The 24405-nt window shown below is 44.0% G+C and overlaps 1 protein-coding gene across 1 annotated transcript; it reads left to right on the top strand.

Moving 5' to 3' along the window:
- Positions 1-2727: 2727 nt before the first annotated feature.
- On the top strand, positions 2728-12413 carry LOC123158000 (uncharacterized). The gene is made up of 7 exons (XM_044576154.1): positions 2728-3399; positions 3643-3751; positions 3827-3895; positions 3989-4046; positions 5420-5561; positions 5859-5917; positions 12381-12413. Exons 2-7 carry the CDS (start codon positions 3657-3659, stop codon positions 12411-12413), a joined length of 456 nt encoding a protein of 151 aa, XP_044432089.1. The 5' UTR covers positions 2728-3399; positions 3643-3656.
- The last annotated feature ends 11992 nt before the right edge of the window (positions 12414-24405 follow it).

Here is a 24405-nt window from a genome sequence, read left to right as displayed (position 1 = left end):
TTCTGGGGGGAGTGGATAAGGGGAGTGGGGGGAGTGGCCGGCTGGGCCTGGTGGGTTTGCCCAGTGGGGCTGATGGCCTGCTGGGCCGGAGCCTGGGGGTTCCTCCTTTTTTTGTAATTTATTTCTTTTATTTATTTTTTCTCTTCTGTTATATTTAATTTAAAGCACTTAGGCACTTTGTAAAATTATGTTTTCTTCACTATAACTACCTAAGTGATATTAGGCACTACCCGAACAATTTTTATTATAACTTTTGAAAACTTTTATTGTTGACATTAATTTGAATTTGAATTTTGAAACGATTTCGAAATAACTCGAGTTTATCAACAGTAACCGAGGTGACATGGCACCATTAGCAGAGGTTCACTGTAGCTTAATTATCTGGGCGTCACACCCACCAGGTGGGCAGCACCCACCAAGGCGCACCAAGTTGGGTTGTGCCCACCTGGTGCACCTCCCTCTGATATTATTTGCACCAGAAATTCAGAAATATTCAGAAAAAAATCGTATCAGATTTTCAGAGCATTATGAGAACTTTTATTTTTGGGTCATTTTTTATTGCACGGAAAACTCAGAAAACAGACAAAGCATGGCATTTTATTTTATTTAACTAATAAAAATAGAAAATAAAAGATAGGGACAGAAGGTAGTGCTTATTAAATTCATCAACTTCATACCTCTAAAAATGATCCATTAATAAGGTTGATCAAGTTTTATTAACAACCACTTTCGATTAATATGAAACCGAAGAACTTTTGTAAATCACTAAGTTACCTCAATGGGGATATGAATATCCCCCACAATAAGCATTTCATATTTCTTTTTAACAGTAGGTAGAGGTAGCTGAAAACTTCCAATAGTGATTGTCGAAGATTTTTTAATAACACTAAAACCATTCACTTGGAATTGTTTCTTTGGAAAGTGCACCGTATGCTCATTACCATTGATATGAAAAGTGACCTTGCTTTTATTCCAATCAATAATAGCCCCTGCAGTATTCAAGAAGGGTCTACCAAGGATAATTGACATATTTTCATCCTCGGGCATCTCAAGTATAACAAAGTCAGTCAAAATAGTAACATTAGCAACAACAACGAGCACATCCTCACAAATACCGATATGTATGGCAGTTGATTTATCAGCCATTTGCAGAGATATTTCAGTAGGTGTGAGTTTATTCAAATCAAGTCTTTTGTATAAAGAGAAAGGCATAACACTAACACCAGCTCCCAAATCACATAAAACAGTTTTCACATAATTTCTTTTGATGGAGCAAGGTATAGTTGGTATTACCGGATCTCCAAGTTTTTTAGGTACTCATCTTTAAAAGTATAATTAACAAGCATAGTGGAGATTTCAGCTTCCGGTATTTTTCTCTTATTAGTGATGATGTCTTTCATATACTTTGCATAAGGAGGCATTTTCAAGATATCAGTCAAGCAGTTCGTAGAAATACTGGCCTCAACATTTCAGCAAAGCGTTCAAATTCTTCATCATCTTTCTTTTTAGTTGTCTTAGGTGGAAAGGGCATAGGCTTTTGAACCCATGGTTCTCTTTCCTTTCCATGTTTTCTAGCAACAAAGTCTCTTTTATCATATCTTTTATTCTTAGGTTGTGGGTTATCAAGATCAACAACTGGTTCTATCTCAACATCATTATCTGGTTCCTTATCATTAGTTTGAGTATCTTCATGAACCTCATCATTATCTTTTTCATTATCAAAAAGTGAGTGTTCATTACCAGATTGAATTTCAGCATCACAAAAAGAAACTTCATTATCATTATCAGGAGGTTTTTCTATTTCAGGTTCACTAGAGGCAGGCAAAGTCCTATCATTTTTCTTCTTTTTCTTTTTAGATGGACTAGGTGTAGTAGTGTTGTTTCTTTGTGAATCCTGTTCAATTCTCTTTGGGTGTCCCTCAGGATAAAGTGGTTCCTGAGTCATTTTACCTCCTCTAGTTGCTACTCTAACAACAAAGTAACTTATATTATTGTTTATTTCATCAAGCAACTCTCTTTGAGATTTAACAACTTGTTCTAATTGAGTTTGAACCATAGAGGCATGCTTTCCTACACATTTAACATCATTTGAGATTTTAAATAACAAGTCACTTAGGCGAGCAATCATATCAGAATTGTATTTCAATTGTTTCATAATATTTACATTGAAGTGATCTTGCTTTCTAGTGTAATTATCAAACTCATAAAGGCATAGACTAGGATGTTTATTACGAGGATCATCACTATCATTGAATTTCATTAAAGATTTTACCTCTACCACTTTGGGTGATGGTTGTGCTTCTAGCCCATGTATTTTCTTCGATAGGTGGTAAAATTTTAACATCCTCGGCTTTAACACCTTTTTCCTTCATAGATTTCTTTACCTCTTGCATATCTTCAAGACTGAGATGTAAGATACCACTACTGAAATTAGGAATTTTGCTGTCCGCCAGTTGCGAAGGGCAAAGAAGGTCTTTGCCATCAGCTACCAAACAACAGACGACAATGAACTGACAGATGACAAAGAAGGTCTTTGCCATCTGTCATTTCTTTGCCGTCCGCTGACAGATGGCAAAGACTCTGTCATCTGCCAGCGGACAGCAAAGAGGTGCTGATGGGGTCCACTGATTGCCAGTACACTTCACCCTTCCTCTTTGGCTTCTGCTCGCAGACGGCAAAGATTTTTTGCCATCTGTTAAGAGGGGTTCCTTTCCAGCCGGATTAACCACGGTTTTACCCCACCACGTCAACATCAACGCCCCGAGGCCAGAACCCTACCCACCCATGGCGGCCTCGCTCCTCTCGCGCGCCGCCTCGGCCGCCTTCGCCCTCCGCGGCGGCGCCCGGCTCCTCCCCAAGGAAACCCCCCTTCCTCCTCCCCTCCTCCCGCTCCTCCTCATCCTCCTCGCCACTGCCGCCGGCACGCTCCCCGCGGTCGTAACCCTGCCGCTGCAACCACCGCCTCGATCCGCCAGGTCTGATAGTGTTCGCCTCTCAGAAACTTGCAGGGCAGGGTCGGATGGGCGCCGCTGCGGAGGTCGGGTGCGGGGCGTCGCTGTCGCCGTCAATGACGCCGTTCGGGATCGCCACACGCTTCAACGCCACGTCGTCGGCCGTCTCGGAGGCCGCCTTCGCCAACGCCGCGTCGGGCGCCGTCCACGCGGTGCCGCGGACCGAGCCTGTGGTGTCCGCCGAGTGGCTGCACGCCAACCTCAGGGACCGTTCTGAGGGCACTTGCCGTTCTGAGTGGCTGCGACCCCTCTCTTTCGAATTCCATGTTTCTATATAGGTTGTTTCTGTCGCTGATGCGTGTGAGGTTTGTCTGTCGCAGCTGCTCGGTGCTAAGGGCAAGAGGTTCGCCAAGAAGCGGTATTCCGAGAAGGCGCAGATGAAGAAGACGTAAGTGCTTTATGTAATGTTTCTGAATGACTGCTTGCTGATTGCTCCTGTTGGTACTTGCCTAGAACTAGTAGGAGCGATGTTCGCTATCACAGCTGTAGTAGAACGGTGGCCCATTTAGGTAGAAGATCAGTAATACGAATAGGAGACACTCCGGCATCAAAGATGTTCTCCTCGTGGTGTAGAATTCAGCGTATCTGATTGCGGCTGTGTGGGCCTTACTCACAAGCGTTGTTCTTGCAGCCTAAAAATGCTTGATGAGTCTTCTTCCCGGCAGAAGGTTGATGATGATGTTCAGGAGGGTGCCATTCCTTCGTATCTGCTGGATCGTGATTCGACATAGCGCGCCAAGGTTACATACACTGTTCCTACCGCCTGCCGTGGCACAAACCTTTCTTATTGCACCACTTGCTGATTTATCGTCTAGGTTCTCAGCAACACAATTAAGCAAAATAGGAAGGAAAAGGCTGGCAAATGGGATGTTCCTTTGCCTAAGGTATTTCTCAGTTCAAACTGCTGTTGTTTGCTTGCTTCTAAATCAGTGGGTTCCCACTCGACTAAAATATTGCCATGCTTCATCTTCTTGCAGGTCAGACCTATTGCTGAAGAAGAGATGTTCAAAGTTATACGCACTGGCAAGCGGAAAAGTAAGTCACGATGAGATCTATTAGGCAACCTAGATTACAGTTTGTAATTTGCATATGTCGTGCGTTTCACATACAGGAATTGCATAAGTTTGTAATTCCTTGGCGGTTGCTAGCACATTTTTGCTTCGGATGCTTTCCTAAAAGTGAATGTGCTGCAACTGCAAGGCAACTGAATTCTGCTAACTTATGTTTTTGGTCTGAAGTTGCTTTTGTCAGCATTTGCCCTCTGAAATCTCAATGTCAGTTGCACATCACTGAACTTGGTTCAGTTAAAAACTGCAGTGCCTGACAGTTCTGGACAGCAAGCTTCTATCTAAAAAATGAGTTAGCTATGCTTAGAATTTAGAGTTGGCCCCTTTACATAAGTTTTAGATAAAGTTCCAAGGTTTCCGTAGAGTACTTATTAGCTTCGTTTGGATGTACGGTTTGAGAGCAGCCATCATTTTAGTTTTCTGTCCCGAAATTTATGTTCCTGGGGTGCAGAATTTGTTGTATGGCAGTTTAGGCCATGCTAGAGGTTTAATTAAATTAAAGTCACAACACAAAAATTATAGAGGATATTCTGCAGATGCTTAAACATATATTATTTGTTAGATTTCGTGTTATACACTAAATCCTATGAAATTATTAAGATGACTGTACTATGTTGGACAGAATTTTACGTTCGACTTGGTGATTGTAACTAGACTTATACTCTTAAGATTTTGTCATCGTTGATGATATGAGGACTTATAATGTGATAACGTACGTATAAGCTGGGGTCTTGTGTGTAGGAGTGCCACTAAATTATATATTCTTATGTGTTGAGACCATGCTTTGCTGTGACTGGGATATATGCTTGATGACAAGTGTGGGTACTTCGAGTTCGGAACCGTTTGCCTCACAATTTGTGCCCTGCGGTTGAGGCAAGTTCACGACGGGATAATGACTTGCATAATCTCTACATTCCATTTTTATTTATGATATCTTCCATGTCAATGATGTTTATTATGATGGCGATGACGATGACCATGATATGTTGATTCAAGTACTATGCTTGCATTTGCATACTTGCACTCATGATGATAGTGAATGAAGGCGTGCACTACCTTGGTGGGCACATTGAGACCTTCATTGTTGGGTTGCGACCTACTTTGGAGGCAACCTCCACATATTGGAGTGAGTGGATGTCGGTGGGCGTCCACTCAAGCTATACCGGTATACGCAATGAAATGAGATGAGCATGTAGGCATCTAGGGCACCATTATATGTGTTGAACACTAATGAGTGTATGGTGTTAACCGAGTCTTGGTATATTGATATGAGTACTGTTTATTATTCCTTTATGAACTTGCTGAGTCTTTGTACCCATCCTTGTTGCTTATATGTTTTAGGTAAATCCTGAGGACGACATGCATGGGAGTCTTGGGAGTAGCATCCCCCTCGCCGCACGGGCCTCCTCGCTGCATGGGCCTCCTCCTTGCCGGAGTGACGCCCCTCGCCAGAGCAGCGCCGGCCAAGCCCATCGGCCACCAGGTGCGTCCGTGGATCAGTTTCCCATAGGCAGCATGTTGTTCCTACTCCTCTACCTACTACAGCAGCACAATGTTCTTCTGTATTGCAATAGAGTAGGAGTATTTGCTAGAGTAGCTAGGACGTACAACTATGGTTAATTGCTTTATGTACACATGCACGGATCTGTCATAACTTTACACTAATTTAAGATTGTCTTGATCTGAAGTGCTGGCTTCTACAGCATTGCATTTCACCAAGTGAAATCCTACATTTCTACTCCTAACTCATTCTCTCTTTCTTAGTGTTTTTGTTATGCAGGTTGGAAGAAAAGAAGAAGATCCAGAGAAGATCTTAGTAATAAGATAGTTTTTATTAAAGTAGTTTTAGGTCATTTCTTGTAATTTCAGATATGGAGTGCTGGTCTTTAGTTTTTGTTTTGACTTTGTGAAACCTGGTACCTATGGATGAAACTGTGTAATATTGATGAAACTATGTATATGTATGGATCAAACTTGCTACTATTGGTAACATGTGTTGGATATCCTATATTGGTCTCATATATATATATATATGTGTGTGTGTGTGTGTGTGTGTGATTTTCTATGAAAATGAATTGATATAAGAAGAAACAGAATTAATGTATATTTGGTCTCTTTGCCATGGCAAAGAGATCTGCCTGCAGACGACAAAGAGCCTGTCTTTGTCGTCCGCCATGACCTTTGCTGTCCGTCATGACCTTTGCTGTCCGCCAGCAGACGACAAATTGCCCTTTGCCATCGCTCGTTTAGCCGGACGTTCTGCTGGCTGATGGCAAAGGCCTTTGCCGTCCGGGATCTGTGCCTTTGCCGTCCGTCATGGCGGACGACAAAGAAGCTGATTTCAGTAGTGTACCCCTCTTCTTTGGAGTGGGTTTAATATGTGTTTTAGGAGGAGTCTAGTCATCATTGTTTTTCATACGTTATTCAATAATTCTTCTGCTTGCCCAATAGTTTTTTTCCTGAAAACACAACCAGCACAACTATCTAGAAAATCTCTAGAAGCATCGGTTAGTACATTATAGAAGATATCAAGTATTTCATTTTTCTTAAGAGGATGATCAAGCAAAGCATTAAGCAATTGGAGAAGCCTCCCCCAAGCTTGTGGAAAACTCTCTTCTTCAATTTGCACAAAGTTAAATATTTTCTGCAAGACAGCTTGTTTCTTATGAGAAGGGGAATATTTTTCAGAGAAGTAATAAATTATATCCTGGGGACTACGCACACAACCCGGAGCAAGAGTATTGTACCGTGCTTTAGCATCACCCTTTATTGAGAACGGGAATAACTTGAGAATATAATAATGGCGGATCTTCTCATCAAGAGAAAAAAAGGTAGCTATATCATTCAACTTAGTAAGATGTGCCACAACAGTTTCAGTTTCATAACCATGGAAAGGATCAGATTCAACCAAAGTGATTAACTCTGGATCGACAGAGAATTCATAATCCTTATCATGAACAAAAATAGGTGAAGTAGCAAACTCAGGATCACATTTCATTTTATCATTCAGAGATCTTTCTTTATACTTGCATAATAATTTCTTTAGATCATCTCTATCCTTACAAGCAAGAATATCTGTAGTTCCCTCCTCACTCATAGTATAACCTTTCGGTACCTTTGTCAATTCATATCTAAGAGGGCTAGTTCTAGTAGGTGTTTCAAGGATTTTAGTTTCAAGTTGATCATCAGATTCAACAATATCATGTTGTCTTACTCTAGCAATTTGTTCATCAAGAAATCCATCTAGTGGCACATCATCATCAAGCAAGGTACTAGCATCATCATGAGTAGCATTCATAGCAGAAGTAGCATCATCAATAACTTGCGACAGATCAGAATTAATAGCATGTTGTGGTTTTGCAAGTTTACTTATAACAGAAGGTGAATCTAAAGCAGAACTGGATGACAGTTCCTTACCTCCCCTCGTCTTTGAGGGAAAAATCTTAGTCTTAGCATCCTTCAGATTCTTCATAGTGATAATATGATAATAATCCCAAGTGAATCAACAAATGTAGCTATGCTCCCCGGCAATGGCGCCAGAAAAAGGTCTTGATAACCCACAAGTATAGGGGATCACAACAGTTTTCAAGGGTAGAGTATTCAACCCAAATTTATAGATTTGATACAAGGGGAGCCAAATAATATTTGAAGGTATTAGCAGTTGAGTTGTCAATTCAACCACACCTGGAGATTAATTATCTGCAACAAAGTGATTAGTAGCACAGTAGTATGATAGTTTTGATGATAGCAACAGTAGCAACGGTAAAGATAACAGTGATAGCAGTGATATTGTAGCAGTAACGACAGCAATAGCAGTAGTAGTAACTTAGCAAGAACAATATAAGATAAATTCGTAGGCATTGGATCGGTGACTCGTTGGATGATATTCATCATGAGACAGTTATAACCTAGGGCAATACGACACTAGGTCCAGTTCATAAATATAATGTAGGCATGTATTCCGTAAATAGTCATACGTGCTTATGGAAAGAACTTGCATGACAACTTTTGTCCTACCCTCCCGTGGCACCGGGGTCCTATTGGAAACTAAGGGATATTAAGGCCTCCTTTTAATAGAGAACCGGAACAAAGCATTAACACACGGTGAATACATGAACTCCTCAAACTACGATCATCACCGGGAGTGGTCCCGACTATTTTCACTCAGGGGTTGCTGGATCATAACACATAGCAGGTGACTATAACTTGCAAGATCGGATCTAGAACATGGATAATAAGGTGATAACATAAATGGTTCAGATATGAAATCATGGCACCCGGGCCCAAAGTGACAAGCATTAAGCATGGCAAAGTCATAGCAACATCAATCTCAGAACATAGTGGATACTAGGGATCAGGCCCTAACAAAACTAACTCGATTACATGATGAATTTCATCAAACTTCTCACCGACCAGCGAGCCTACAAAGGAATTACTCACTCCCAGCTGGGAGCATCATGGAATTGGCGATGGAGATGTGTTGGTGATGATGAAGATCGAAGATCCCCCTCTCCGGAGTCCCGAACGGACTCCAGATCTGGCCTCCCGATGAAGAACAGGAGATGCAACGGCTCTGTCTCATGAAATGCGAAAATTCTTTCTCCCTGATTTTTTTCTGGAAATATGGGATTTTATAGCATCAGTTTGAGGGTTAGCGGGGCCACCAGGTGGGCAGCACCCACCTGGGCACGCCTTGGGGGGGGGGGGGCAGGCGCGCCCTGGTGGGTTGTGCCAACCCAGGTACCTCCTGGCTCCTGAAATTCTCTTATTTGATATAAAAAATCCTCGCGTAGTTTCGTTCCATTCCGAGAACTTTTATTTCTGCACAAAAATAACACCATGGTAGTTCTGCTGAAAACAACATCAGTCCAGGGTTAGTTTCATTCGAATCATGCAAATTAGAGTCCAAAACAAGAGGAAAAGTGTTAGGTAAAGTAGATACGTTGGAGAAGTATCAGGTGACAACTTGGTATTGTACCACATTTGAACCAGGACACAAAAACCACCTGTTCTGCGCCCAATGCGTACTATAGAGCACTGATGCTCGAATTTGGCCGGGAAAACTAGGAAACCGACATGTGGGGCACACCTGTCGGGATGACGTGGCATAGACTAGTCCAATGGAGGAGCTGGCCCACGACCTCCTCGCCACCGGCAACCGTTCATGTGGGTCGTGGGGGCCAGCAATGTGGCGCAGCTCGCGCACCGCCTCTGGACACGGCGACCTTGGTGAGCGACACGCTCATTGTCGTTGGACATGCTCGGCCTCAGGGTGCCGAGGGTGGCGTTAGCCCTATGGCATGACCAGCAGATCAACAACCAGCTCATCGAGGATGCACGAGGTGCCGAAGTGCGCGCGCGCCGCGTCGCATCCATGGAGTGTTCTAGCGCGGTCAACTACATCCCCAGGACCTGGGACCATGCCGAGTCATCTTGCTTTTTCAATGATATGTGGGGATCGCATGTAAGCAAAGGGCATCTCCAACTTTGCCACGACCGCAACTGACTACCCTGGCACACCAAAAACCCTCGTCCCTCGCGTCGTTGCGCGGTGCGCACCCAGCCAGCGCCAGCTGCCCGCATTCATGCCGTTCGTCCGTATGCCGTCATTAAGAGGCTCGGTGCACGAGGAACCAACTCCAGCGACTTAATGACGCACCTGGACGCTTAGCCTCATCGGAATGCGCTACTTAAAGCGGCAACGCCCAGCTAAACTCCACACGATAGCGCATCCTCCTACTACCTGGCACCACATCCACCATGACCGCGAGCGCGAACGCTCTGCGGGAGTGCTTGTATTTGGGGATGAAGCTCGAGGTCGCCACCCTCGCTCAAGTCGCCACTCGCAAAGCAATAGCGGCGTAGTCAGACGCGGACGCGACCGCACAAGCGGTGGCCACGCTGGTAGCCAACGACAGGAGCACCGTCAGCCACGCGTCCTACTTGCCGCCGTCCAAAGTTTGGTGGAGCATGTGGCAGGTGAAGCGACAGACCGTCCACATCCATCATCATCGACCTCACGTTCACCGGCACCGCCGAGGTCGAGGACTCCTCCGAGGATGAGTAGGGCATGGGAGGCGGCATGGCATAGTGTGCCAATTGGCCGGTCAGTCTCCCGTGTTCTACTCTTCCTCGCCGAAGACCGCACCTTCACTTCACGGGTCTTGAACCCTGCCCCTGTACATGGAGATGGCAGATGGAGGACTTCGATCGCTGCCGTAGAAAAGGTTTAGGGTCGGGTTTCTTTTATTTTTCTGTCCTATAAAAGTTCGAAATGTAATGAAAATCTGCCGTGTTTGCATGAATCTCGTCTGGTGTATATGAACTTTCACAATAATAGTAAGATATATTGTAGGAGTATGAAAATATATGGAATGATGATTCATTTTTATGTGTATACACTTAGAAGGTTTGACCTGAGACAAAGCTAACATGCGAAGTAAATAAACACATAGGGTCTACATACACAATTTATCTTAGGCACTCCAATAGTACGTCCATTACACATTCACGCATTTCAGATCTTTCTACATCTACGGGAACCTACGAACGGGTTAAGGTAAATTGCCTCTCTCTCTCCCCCTGATTTTCATGGTGGTGGGCCCCTCCCCCCAATCTCCAATCAACAACCCACACGTTTCACATTACGTTAATTACATAACTGGAATTATGTAGGTGTAGCATTACTCGTCCTAAAAAAAACTAACTAAGCCAACCTCCCAACAAATCATGCGAGAAGAGACCCAGCCGCACCGTTTTAGTCGGGATTACGGGATTACTAGTACTAGTATCGATGGATTGCACGAAGCACCAAGTTTAAAAGGAAAAAAGGCGGTACACTCACAGCACGCCTGTTGTGGTCGCATTGCACCCCTCACACGGTCGGTCCTGCACACGGCTCACGCAAACGAGACGCTCTTTGGCTTGCCTCTTCACTGACACATGGGACCGCACTTGGAGAAACCAACCATGCGCCAAACTCCCCCGCCCACTGCCCGAAAATCCCCCCCAAATCCCAAATTCAACCGCCATTCGGCCAACTAGCCAATAATATTCCCCAAACCCCCTCCCCCAACCCCTCCATTCCATTCGCTCCGCCAAAGACGCCCTCCCCGCTGCGCCGATACGTCGCCGTCGCGGTTCGTCGAGGGGATGCACGGTGATCCTTTTGCTCCCACAATACACTCTCGTAGACTGCCGTCCTCTAGCCACGCCACCACAGCTGGCGATGTTCTTGTGGATACGCACGACGGCCAACTTCTCCCACGGTACGCGATTCTAGACCGAGGCCCTGTGCATGTCGGAGTAGCGCTAAATGTTAGGTGATAGACGCTGTTAATCTCATAGTTTGCTGAAATAGTTTACAATCAATGTGCTCTAATTAAGAAGCTTCCTTGCCCTGTTCTGCACTCAATCTACTGAGCTGAGATGGTATGCCATGCCCGATTAGTTGCTAAAATATCCTGCCATATATTTATTGTGACGTAGGTTGCCATGGTCTAGTAGCCAATCTGTTAGGTGAAATAGCTCTACACCGTTTTATACTCAATCTTTGTTGCTGAGATGGCCTTTGATGGCTGTGTGCTCGACCTCATTGACTGCTGAAATAGCCTGCCAAAATTTAGCACTCAAATCTGTTTGCTGAATTGGCTTTACATATATTTTGTTACTTAGATCTGCTTGTCCAAATATCTTGCCATAGCTTTAGACATCGACCTAGATATTTTTTTGGAATTCATATAAAAGCATATATGTTTTCCTGTAATATCTAGTAGAAGAACTACTTTGTATGTCTAACAGATGGACATGACTTGGATAACTTCTGCTCAAAGATTCTCCACCGCATATGTCGAGGGGGTTGAAAACTTCATGGACTTTTATCAAAGCTGAGTACGGTGGTCCGAAATTAGATGTGCTCTGCCCGTGTAGTAGTTGTATGAATTTAGTTACAAGACCCTAGTCAACTGTGCAAAATCATCTACAATTGTATGGGATGTCGGTCACATATACTAGGTGGGTTCATCATGGTGAAGATGTGAACGTCAATGTTACTGACTGTATGGAAGCAGCAGATCACTATCTTGATCTGTCTGATGCTCACGTGGAAGAGGAGGAGGAGGAGGTGGTGGTGGAGCCAGTGAGTTTGACCAACATTGAAACAATGCTACAAAATGCTCGCGTATTTTGTGAACTTTCACCTGCAGAAGAAAAACGGTGGGCCCGCATGTTGGAACCATGCAACATGGCTGTCACCCTAGGAAATAAGCTGTCTGTATTCTCAGCTATGGTCACCTTTCTTCAGGTAAAGACATCCGAGCGGATGACCAACCAATAATTCAATGCGATGTTGGCTGCTTTTCGCAATTCTTTCCCAGATGCATCTGAGATGCCACACACCTACAGTAAAATGAAGAATTTCCTTCGTGCAGTTGGAATTGGATATGATATGATCCGTGTTTGTAAGAATACTTGTTCTATTCCGGAAGGATTATGCCAACTTAAGTGAATACCCAAAATGCAAATCATCAAGATGGAAAGATGGCGATGCTGTGAAGTGGATTCCTCATAATGTTCTGAGACATTTTCCAATTATTACCAAGATTGCAGAGGTTGTTTCATGATGCGGAAACAAGAGAGGATGTACTATGGCATTCTAGGAACCAGGAGTACAGAGATCAGAATGTAACGAGCCATCCATCTCATGGTAGTGACTGGAAAAGCTTCAATCAGAAACATTAGACTTGGCTTAGCTACAGATGGATTTAACCCATTTGGCCACCAGAGCGCCACATATAGCATGTGGATAGTGCTTGTTATCCCTTACAACATGCCTCCAAATGTCTGCACCAAAGAATCAAACTACATGATGGCCTTGCTCATCCCAGGTCCAAAAAGTCCTGGAAAGGATTTTGATTTATTCATGGAGCCTCTTATGGAGGAACTTCTATAGCTATGGAGGGGTGTTCTCACTCGAGACCTACATAGTAGCCCACCAGCTGATTTCTTTCCGCGTGCTGTTATAATTGGGTGCATCCATGATTATCCGGCTTTGGGCACTATGTCAGGGCGAAAGACACATGGTTACAATGCATGTGTTCGCTGTGACAAGGATCCGCTATCATACACAATACTTAGCAAGATCTGTTACATTGGACACCGCCGTTTTCCTGCCAAGGACAAGCCGTGTCCTACAAAATACCGAAGACATGTGTTCAATGCGAAGCATGAAAACTGTGATGCATCAAAGAGGCTCACCGCCGATGAGTTGCAAGTGGAATTAGAGAAGGTCATGCATATTACACTAGGAAACCATCCTGATAACGGTAGTGGGAAAAGGAAGCGTGGCAGGGCAGAAGAGGGATTATTGTTTATCCAAAGGTCCCCTTTGTGGGACTTGGAGTATTAGAAAGATTTGGATCTGCAGCATAATCTTGATGTGATGCACATCGAGAAAAATATATGTGACAGTGTTATCGACACACTTCTTAATATTGAAGGCAAGACGAAAGATACCTTAAAATCTAGGATTGATTTGACACACCTAGGTATCAGAAAGGATTTGCAGGTGGAAGATGAAGGTAAACCACGGGATATGGCACCAGCTGTGTACGTCTTGGACAAGGTAAAAAGAGAAGAATTCTGCAAGGTCCTGTCACGTGTGATATTCCCACATGGATTTGCTTCCAACCCTGAAAGAAGAGTCAGTGCAGATGGAAACAAGGTACACGGGTTGAAAATGCACGACTGCCACGTCTTACTTCAAAGGGGTTTTACCTGTTATCCTTAGAGGATTGGGCCGCCCTGACTTATACAGACACTACAAAAAAAATACATTTCCATGATGATACGTGTTTGTCACAATAGGTCACGTTTTCTATCACGCATGTAAATCCATGAAAATTTTATGACAGAATCAAGATAGTCATACCTGTGCTGTTGTAGAAGTGTTCCATGACATTACCAAAATTATCATCACGGAAGTGTCCACTTCCATGACGATAAATCGCGTGTCTTAGAAGTGCTTTCGACAAGGGTGTCTGACATGTGGCATCCACAATAACGGGTCACCATTAAGCTATCGGGTTCTGGTTTGGATCCGATAACCCATTAGCAGCCCCGACCAATGGGTATTTTCCACGTGTAAAATTCTCATTCGCCGGATAATGCACGTGTTAGCTCATTGTTGGGACAAATGTCATCCCTACAATGGACGGAAGACGCCTATGATATGTCGACACGTGGCACAGCCCAACAATGGCCCATTTAAGGTAAAAAGGCCGGCCCAGCTAAAGGCCGCCATATTTTTTCAAACACTAGTGGGCTGGCCCGTTAACAGCCTGCCATGTTTGGGTCAAATTGAGGCCCATATCAGATCAGGCCCGTTCGTAGCCTATCGTGCTTTGGGCTAAATTACAGTCCATATCGGATCAGGCCCATTAACAGGCCACTGTTCTTTTGGGCCCATTCTAAGCCGGGTTTATATTTTAGCCTGTTAAATGCATGTTTACCAGTTCGACCCGATAATAGTTTCGGCCTGTTAGTAGCCCATGGTGCATCTGGGACGTTGTCGACCCAGTTTAACTTTAGGCTATTTAATGGCCCATGCAGAAACTGTGCTATTTATTTTCTGAAGTAACTTTATGCCTCTTAACGGCCCATAGTCTTCATGGATAAATTTCAGCCCAACTGGCCTATCGGCCTGTTAATGGCCCGTGTAGCAGTTGGGCCTAATTACAACCCGCGTTGAATCCGGCCTGCTTACAGCCCATCTGATAATGGCCCGTGACACTGTTGGGCTTATGGCTCGCGTTGATACCGGCCTGCTTAAAGCCCATAATTTTATTGGGCCAAACTGGGCCCGAGATATATTTTGCTCTGTTAACGCCTCGTCCTATTTGGGCCAAACACGGGCCTTAGGCAGTTTCGGCCTGTATTTGCCTATGATCTTTTTGGCTCAATGCTAGCCCAATCTAGTTTTTGGCCTATTAAAAGCCCGTGGTATTCTCTGGCCCAGCTGGCCAGAACTTTACTCGGCCTGTTAAAGGCGGAAAACTACTATACGTTTAGACCTGCTAATGGCCCAAGATGATTATAGGCCCATGTTTTGGCCCATATGAGTAACAGGACGACCTAAAGACCGACAACATTGATATCCATTGAACCTTCCAGCCTAAATTACAGCATACTGACCAAGAATAAAACTAGACTATACAATAAAGAAATTAAGGCATATTACTTCCACTGGGCATCAAAGTTCACCACCGGTGATAATAAAGCGCAACGTGACTGTGAATTACATACACTGGGCATCAAAGGTCGCCACCAATGCATATAAACGCGCCGACAAAAGAATATACAAAACTGAGACCATTTCAGAAGGCATTAGGCCTGGCCGGGACGTGCACTGCAAGCAGCCGAACAAGCTGATGAGACCTCAGTTGTGTCAACGATAGATGCTCTATCCCTAGTTGTATAGCACCAAATCCCGCAAGGCAGTCCTCTGAGATCTTCATTGCATCATTGCCATCAAGTCGGAGCTGAGCTGAAGCAAGCCTTTCTGCTTTAAGTTGAGACTGAAGAAGTCGAACTGATTGAGGCAGCGACTGCACAGAGGTTGTCTCACAACTGCTGGTGAGTAGTTTCAACTCACTGTCTTCATCAAGACATGACCTTGGGGTCATCTCGCTCTCTTCAAGATGGGTTGGCTCAATATCTTCCCTAAAGTTTTGCCTGGCATAAGAGAGACGAATCTGAAAGAGAAACAAGGAGACACGTAACAGGTTTCACAATTATATAAGCAAATAAATGGATCTGTTCTGCTTAAGGAACATGTTTTTACAACTACAATTTAAAACTGGTAGTTGTTGCAAACATCCAATCAGATGTAAACACCAAAGTAAACAGCAGTGGAGGAAATGATGCCTATCCAAATCTATACTAGAACAAACTTTGAAGGCTTGAGAAGGATGAACTTACATTACATGTTAACACGGGCTGGACAAAGCCCTTCTACATGTCAATGGAAGGATAATTCAATAAATTCCCCAAAAAAACATCTTTATAAGCGTTGCCATTATTGCACATTTTGCAAAGAGCAAATATAGATCAAATAATATTGGAAGAAATAGAGCATAATGAAGCTCATGTGCAGAGTGATGATACATAATCAAATAGCAATCAATTAAGTATAACTTTATAAGGCAAAATGTACTGACAAGAGGAATGTAGACATCAACGTGTGCAGTGGCATTGGCTTTATTCAACATTTTGGTAAGAGTAAATGTAGATCTGATAATTTGGAGAAAATGGAGGGCAGGGTAGATAAGATGCAGAGTAATGCTAGACAATCAACTATATCGCAATGCAAGTACAGTAATACCACCGCCGTTCGTTATTACTTGTCGCTCAAATGGATGTATCTAACACTATTAAGTTCTAAATACATCCAATTGAGCAACCATTAATTCCATACAGAGGGAGTACATGACAAAAGGTACTTACATGAGAAATCCAAAACTTCATAACCATTGTGTTTATTCTACATTTATCTATGTGTAAATATAGATCTTATAATTTCGAGCAAAGGGAGGATAAAGAAGCGAACATTTACAGTGATGCTACATAATCAAACAGCAATGATTGTAAGTATGCTGACAAAGGGCAAGAGGTACTGATAAGAGCAATGCAGTGCCCAATATTGTTGTGAGATCCTATGATCCTTTGAGAAAGGAGATTCATCTGAAATTAGTTTTCATATAAGAGAGAAGGTAAGGCACATGCAGAAGTTTAGGAGTTCAAATTTTGAATTGATATCATAGACAGTACCTGACGCTGGCCTCTCTGCAGTTCGAATAGGGGTTTGGCCAGTGGAGTAGGGGTAAAGTGTGGTACAGTTGGGCCTGTGTTTTCTGTGGCTACTGATCTATCTGATTTAACAGGTGTCACTACCTTTTCCAAATACCTAGTTTGTACTCCTTGAGGATCCGCACTCACCCTCTTCCTTTTGGACATCTATTATAGAACAACAACATTTGACTAGAAAAACATAGTATGATGACACATGGAATAGGTATAGAAAATGGATATGTATGGCATATACTCATATATGATGCTTAAACTAAGTAGATGGTGGTGTAACAAAGTATAAGTAATGCAAGAGGTCATATGCAAAATATGTGCGACTAATACAACCTTGCCAAGTTAGAGCAGGCACCTTGATGGGTGAATAAGATAGGCCATCCTCCACCATGCCAAGTTTGTTAGCCAGTGGATTGTTCTGCAATATTCCTCTCGTGTGCCCATTCTCATATTCATTTCGATCATGTTCAATACCTGACATGCATGAAAACATAAAAACAAGTAAGATTATCTTTGTAATGCAGAAGTGATTCTAATCCAATACTGCCTCCCTGTAAACCCCTTTGTGCTATCTCCGCAATTCTTCTGAGATATGCCATGCATGCTGTAATTTGGTGTGTGCATTAATATAATGTGGCCTACTACTCAAAATACGAGAGCTCCATAAGTGATGATACTTCACAGATGAAAGCTTCAACATATAGTAAAGAATAACAAGTCGACCTGACCTGATAGATTCAAAATATACTAAGGGAGAACAACTCGACCTGACCAGTCAACCGCAAATGTCTTTGCTACTCTTCCCAACAAGGAACATACTTAATAAAGAAGAGAAGAGGATCATGTTAAAGAAGAGCAGAAGAGCAAGCAGATTGAAGATATTACAAGTCTTTCTATACAATATCTGTTGCCCACCCATGATGAACCAGAGCGCATAGAGAAATACTATTTCTTCCGATCTCTCCATATGTGGCTCACATGCATTTAGAAACTAAAGTAGGAAAATTTAGCTGACCGATTAACATGTCTCAGTTTTACTAATATCAGCATAAAACCAGATTCGAATTTGTACAACTAAGCTTGTTTAGCTCGATGGGTGGAGTAGTGCTATTACGACACGAACCATGTAGGCTGATCGTGGTCATCATAAAATGGGGAAACCGTAAGCATGGTGAGTATAGTGTTGATCATGGCAGTGGGATGGCAGATCTGAAGCTGCAAACTGCACAAAGGGTAGTTAGCAACCGATGTTTGCTTTGAAATAACAACTAAGATTTGGTATGGCCAAGAAAGTACAGTCAACAGTGACAAAGAAATGCAATTCTATTATCTCTCTATATGTCGCGACATGCATTTGGAAACTCAAGTGGGACCTTTAGCTAACCAATTAAATGTGTCTGTTAACTAATATTAGTATCATATCACAATCATATTTGAACAACTAAGCTTTGGAATTATGAGTGATGTGTTGTTAGCTTGAAGGGTGAAGTACTGCTAGTACGATAGAAAGCACCTACGCAGATCATAATAGAGTAGGTAAAAGGGGACAACCCTAAGCATCAAGAGTAAAATCAGGAAAGTGGAACTAGCTAGACCATATGGGCTTGTATTGCCGGTATGGCAAGAAAGGGTTCGGAAAGGCTTCAACCCTAAAAGGGTCAGCTCTATTCAACTGAAGGCACAATACAGTTACTATCAGTCTAGACTATCAAAGACGACATAGCTCCCAGCATTTCCCGGATATTATGGCAGACCATCTAGAATCATTGAAAGCATCCATCTGAAGCTACCCAATAGACCTGTCGACTACAAAAGTCCCTGCTCCACATCCCGACAAGGAACATACTATATTACTCCCTCCCATCTTAAATATATATCTCTTAGAGATTCGAATGCGGACTACATACGGAGCAAAATGAGTGAATGTACACTCTAAAATATGCCTATATACATCCGTATGTAGTTCTTATTGGAATATCTAAAAAGACTTATATTTTACCAAAAAAGGCTTTCGCCTCGCTTTATAAATAAAGCAACAATGAACAACACCCGGTACAAACGCACGCCACCACAACACAAGCATGCACCCAAGGCAGTTTAGGAACGGAGGAAGTAATATGCTTATTAAGAAGAACAGAAGAGGAACTTGATAACAAAGAGCAAGCAGATTTCTCTATGTTTTCTCTACTCTTATACTCTTATCTCTATCTCTCTATCTCTACTCTTATAAAAATCAGAGTTGGTGATGATGGTGTGCCTACCATCCTGCAATATAGGCCGTTCGATCTATATCTAACGGATAGGAAGGAAACTATGACAATTTACCTGCATTCCTCTCCACATTTGCAGATAAGGCCTTTCCTCATTCATCATTTTCTCCCACAAGATAAACTACTCATACAAATGCATCTTGATATTACGTGCAACATACGGGCATCTTGCTAGTTAGATAATACAATGTGTGTTGCCCAGCCATGATGAACTAGAGCACACAGAGAAATGCAAATCCCTGCTGTCTCTCTCTATATGGCACCAGTGGCGGAGCTACATAAGAACAAAAAAATGCCATGGCCCGCCTAGCCCTGGTCCAATATACAAAGGAGTGAAGGCAAATTTGTACCAAAATTTGGAACCCCTTGTAGCCTAAGCCATCTGGCCCGCCCAATATTTTAACTATAGCTCCGCCAATGTGTGACGCACATGCTTTTCAAAACGAATATAGTAACATTAGTTGACCAATTAAACATTCTCTATTTTAGTAATATGAGCATCATATCAAATTCATATTTCAACAACTAAGCTTTGGAATTATGAGTGGCATGTTGTTTCGCTTGATGGGTTGAGGTCTTGAGGAGCAGTGCTAGCACGACACGAAGCACCTACGATGATGGTACTGAATATAAAGGGGTAAAACCATAAGCTTTACAAGTATAGTGAGATGCCATGGCGGATCTGAAGGTGCAAACCGGACAAAGGCTACTTCGCAACCAATGTTTGCTTTTAACTAGCCACTACGATTTGGTACGGACAAGAAAAGTACAGTAAACAAGTTACGATCTATTTTCTGGGTGAAATCAATAACTTAAGCAGATATGAAAGATTACCACCTCTCTTGCGATGCCGTGTAGGCCCCTGCTGATACGTTGAGGGTGCTGCGGGTGCGATGGCTGTCGGCGGCACGGAAGAAGACTTTAGACGGCAAACAACCGGGTCGGGGGATAAGTCCTGTTGCCGTGGATGAGGCGGTCGTAGGAGCGACAACGACAAGGCGGACGACGATGTTGATGAAGCGAGAGGACGCGATGAAAGGATCCCGGTCTGGTGCCGTGGATGAGAGACATCCATCTCTTGCAGTGGACGCTGAGGTAGGGGTAGCGGCTTCGACAGGGTGGAGGATGGGGTGGCCGCCGGAGGAGGCTGGCCGCAGTGGAGAGGTTGTTGTGGCACCGATGGTGTATGAATGGGGAAATGGAGGGGGAGGGGGATCTCAAACTTTGGGACACGCTTGTCTGAAATGTGGGAAAGTTATGAACTTATCCCCCATTTAAAATTTTGGACATCTCATCGGTTGGGGATAGGATGGTAATCTCGCATCTCCCCGATATTTGCCGGTAGCGATTTGGGCAAGGAGAGGGTGTTTTTCCATGCACGGTGTACAAATGGGGCTGATAGGTAGGGCGGTTGTGTCATGTCTGAGGGAAGTTACACATCTGCCCCTATTTAAAATATTTGCCTACATCGATTTCGGACGAGGAGAGTTTGTTTTGCCACCCACCGTGTATGAATGGGGAAATGGAGGGAGAGACACAGGCCCTTCGGACGAGCTTGAATCAAATGTGTTTTGTTGCGCATGTTTGGCGCCTACCGTGTCTGAATGGGCTCAGGGGCGGTCGTGTCACGTCGGATTGAAGTTACTAGCCTACCCCTATCGACAATAGTGGAAATTGGATCGATTAGGATGTGAAGTGTCAGGGGTAGACAATAATTTCCATCTCGCAAAAACTTGCTTCGGGAAGCTGACGAATGATGGTGTTTGCCGCTTCGTTCGAAATTTGAGAGAATTAACATTCACGTTTACCCTAGGCCCTGGCAACTAAATTCAAATCCAATTTGTATTCGATTACGAGTATCCATACATCATTCTACGTTTTGTTATTTATTTCTTCAAAACCACGACAAAGATTTATTCCACCTTTGTATATGAATATAATTTAGAAATGCCGTGATATTCGAATTCAGTAGGTTGGATGCACTTTGAGTCAAACAGTTATTTCATCCAATACAATATGCTCACACGAAAAATAGTTCACCTTATGTCAATCATACAAGTACTGAGGATTAGCTCGCCTAAAAAATTCAGATCATTACAACACATGGATGTGGCACCCCGGCTCAGAGCAACCGTTTACCTTGCATTGCCAGCCCAGAGATCTAGTCTTCTGGCAACACACAACAACATGGTACAGAAACAACCGCTTTATTGATGCTAGCGGATACATAAGTCTGATATTACATCGAGATAAGAGGCCAAGCGGCACACCCTATGCAGCTGAACAGTATGACATTATTTAATGAACATGAAAGGGGCCTTGATCATATCAACTACGCGACAGCGGGATAACGACAAAGTGGAACTCCATAGTACGGGGGCACCGACGTGGACACGATGCTAGACGCGGGAGGCTCTCCGATCCGATCAGTCTTGCTTGAAAGCTAGCATGACACGCCAGGTCAGTACATTGAATGTACTTGCAAGCTCACAACAAACATAAGCACAATGACAAACAATATCATGACAATTAATCAGGTTTAATGCAATGCAACTGATACTACAGATGCCATGAAACCGACATGTGCAGAGAGTCCCTCGGACTCGCTTACTAGACGGGTTACCACTGTAACCGAACGGTGATCATACCTGGATCACAGCTGAAGCCAACCACTTACGATCATCGCATGTACCATAAATCATCATAAAACTAGTGCCACAATACATACTAAGTGTGCAAAATTAATTATAATTGTTGATCCATGGTGTGACTTACTACCGATTTGTGTCCATAACAGAGGACGCGGCTATCGATAGATTAAAATACACTCTGCAGAGGTTAGCGCACTTTACCCACACTACGGAACTCAAGGGCCTCGCACTCCGATTCGGGTGGACCACGGAGTTCCGACGAAACCCTTCCCTTGCCATGACACTCTCCCGGCCACTCCGACTCACTCCCTCTCAGGGCTAAGTCATGGGTGGCCCATGCCTACCAAAGGCATCTTCGGCCACCGTCATGGCAAAATGGTCCCAAACGGGGACAAGGTACCATAAAAACAAACGAGCACACAAGGTTATGTCTACTTACTGGGCCAGGGTACCACACGCCCATAACCTTCCCTCGTTGGAGGCACCGGTAAGAGGCATGACAAAGGACTGAATCAAGACCCCCCATAAAGGTAAATGTGGTCGCACTGAAAAGAACCCGATTCAGAGGCACCATGACTTGATCAACTTAATATTCAAGTTGGATTATTATCAGGTTTAACTTGAAAATAAACTCACTTCAAGTCATACGATGCCATGATCATGCAACTATTCGATATGCTCACTATGCAACTCATAAGAACGGATCAACATCACAGAAATAACTTTCTTGCACTACTCATCAACAAAACTACTGATGTTACTACACTGGTTATTATCAAACCTCATTTTAGTCACTTATCTTTTATATGAAAATTTACTTATCAGAATAAACTACCATTATTTATCAAAGCATAATCTTAAAGCCAAAAACTTTACTCTACTTGATTAAACTAATCCATGCAATCAACTAGTAACTAAAACAAGCATAACAAGCATGACAAAGTAACTAAGCATTAAATCATAATTATTTAACTATTTTAAATGCATGAAAATTAGCTCATATTCAAGTAGAAAATCATAGATATTGAGATGAAACCATCCAAATGTTATTGTGGCTTGCCTTAGTGCAGAGGAGGTTCACACTCCTCCTGGATAGCTTCAAGACAAGTTTCTCCCTCTGAAAATATTTAAAAACCACAAAACAAAATATCAAGAACCACTATGAAAATCACCAGAAATTCTAGGCAGCAAGGAAAAATCAACACTTTGGTGTGCTTCTAGAGTTTTCTGAAACAAACCAAATGCAAAAAGAATCAACTCATTTGGACTTATAGGCTAGGAGATATTCATGGTCAAAGTTCTGGTCAAAATATTTGAATTAAATTGAATTAACAGAAAACCGGGGGGGGGGTGTGACGTCGATGGCGTAAAGCCAAAAGACGCCTCCACTCGTACCGCTTCGGGTGCAAGTTGAGAGGCTGACATTGGGTCCCACCGGTCAGGAGAGAGGGGAGGGGGAGAGAAATAGAACGCGGCGGCGTTTCGCCGGAGCTCACGCCGGTGAGGAGAAGTCCTTGAGATTAACTGGAGGGATAGAATTGTAGAGGGGGCAATGGCGCACCTGCCTGTACCCGTGGCACGACAAGAGACGGCCTGAGCTGCTCGCAATCAACCTTGCGAGCGGCGGTGGCGATTGGGTCTTGCCGGAGAGGAAGAAGGTGACGGCGAGGGGCTGTTCTAGGGGCTCGGCGGCTTCGGGATGACACCAGAGGGGCTCCAGGGACGCGCCTAGGTGGTTGGTTGGGCTCCAGGAGGTCGGGGACGGGGTGGCTAAGCTACGGGTGTCACCGGCAAGCTCAGGTCGGGCACGACAGCCAGAGGCCTGCCTGGCCGGGCTGCGGCTGTGCTGCGTGTGTGTGGAGGTTGGATAGTGTTGTGGGTTGCTCTGGAACGGAGGGTAGGGCTCAATTTATAGCTGGAGGGGGAAGGGGGTACGTATCGCCACCGGAGTTCTCTGGAAGACGGGGAGAGGCGACGAGGGGCGGCAACGAGGGTGCGAGAAGCTCAGCGATCACGCGGAGGCTGTCCACGCTCGTGGACGAGCACAGGGAGGAGGGGAGAAGAAGACAAGGGCATGGGTGCACTGTGGCTTTTGGCCGTGAAGCGCCCGTGCTTGTTGCGGCATCTCCAGCATTGGCAAGCGCCAGGGAGAGGTCAAGGGCGATGAGACGAAGGTGGTGGCACGGTGCGGCAGTTTTCGGTGAGCTCTGGCTCGGGCACGCGCCGAACAGAGGCACTGGCGCGACGCTGAGCGCGTCGCACGCATGCCAGGCCCCATGTACACACGCGGTCACCGCCCTGGCATTGCCAAAACGACGCCCAAATGCTGCCAAACCTTGTCTGGGCTAAAGTTCACGTAGTGTTTAGTCTAGGAAAGGTGAAAACTCAAACCCAGGCCGACCAGAAGTGACTCAAGCTTGCTGGCAAGTTTCTGGACAGAAACTTGGTCGCCAAGTTTGGCTAGATTCAAGAACTCCATTACGGTTCATCTCCTGGGTTTAAGGGTTTCTTAGGGGGGTGTCTAAGCTCAAGAAAGATCAGCTCCAAA

The sequence above is a fragment of the Triticum aestivum genome, chromosome 7B (assembly GCF_018294505.1).
Source record: "Triticum aestivum cultivar Chinese Spring chromosome 7B, IWGSC CS RefSeq v2.1, whole genome shotgun sequence".
In the NCBI taxonomy this organism is placed as follows: domain Eukaryota; kingdom Viridiplantae; phylum Streptophyta; class Magnoliopsida; order Poales; family Poaceae; genus Triticum; species Triticum aestivum.
Note: the sequence above shows the minus strand (reverse complement) of the source record. Positions and strands in the feature narration are given on the sequence as shown.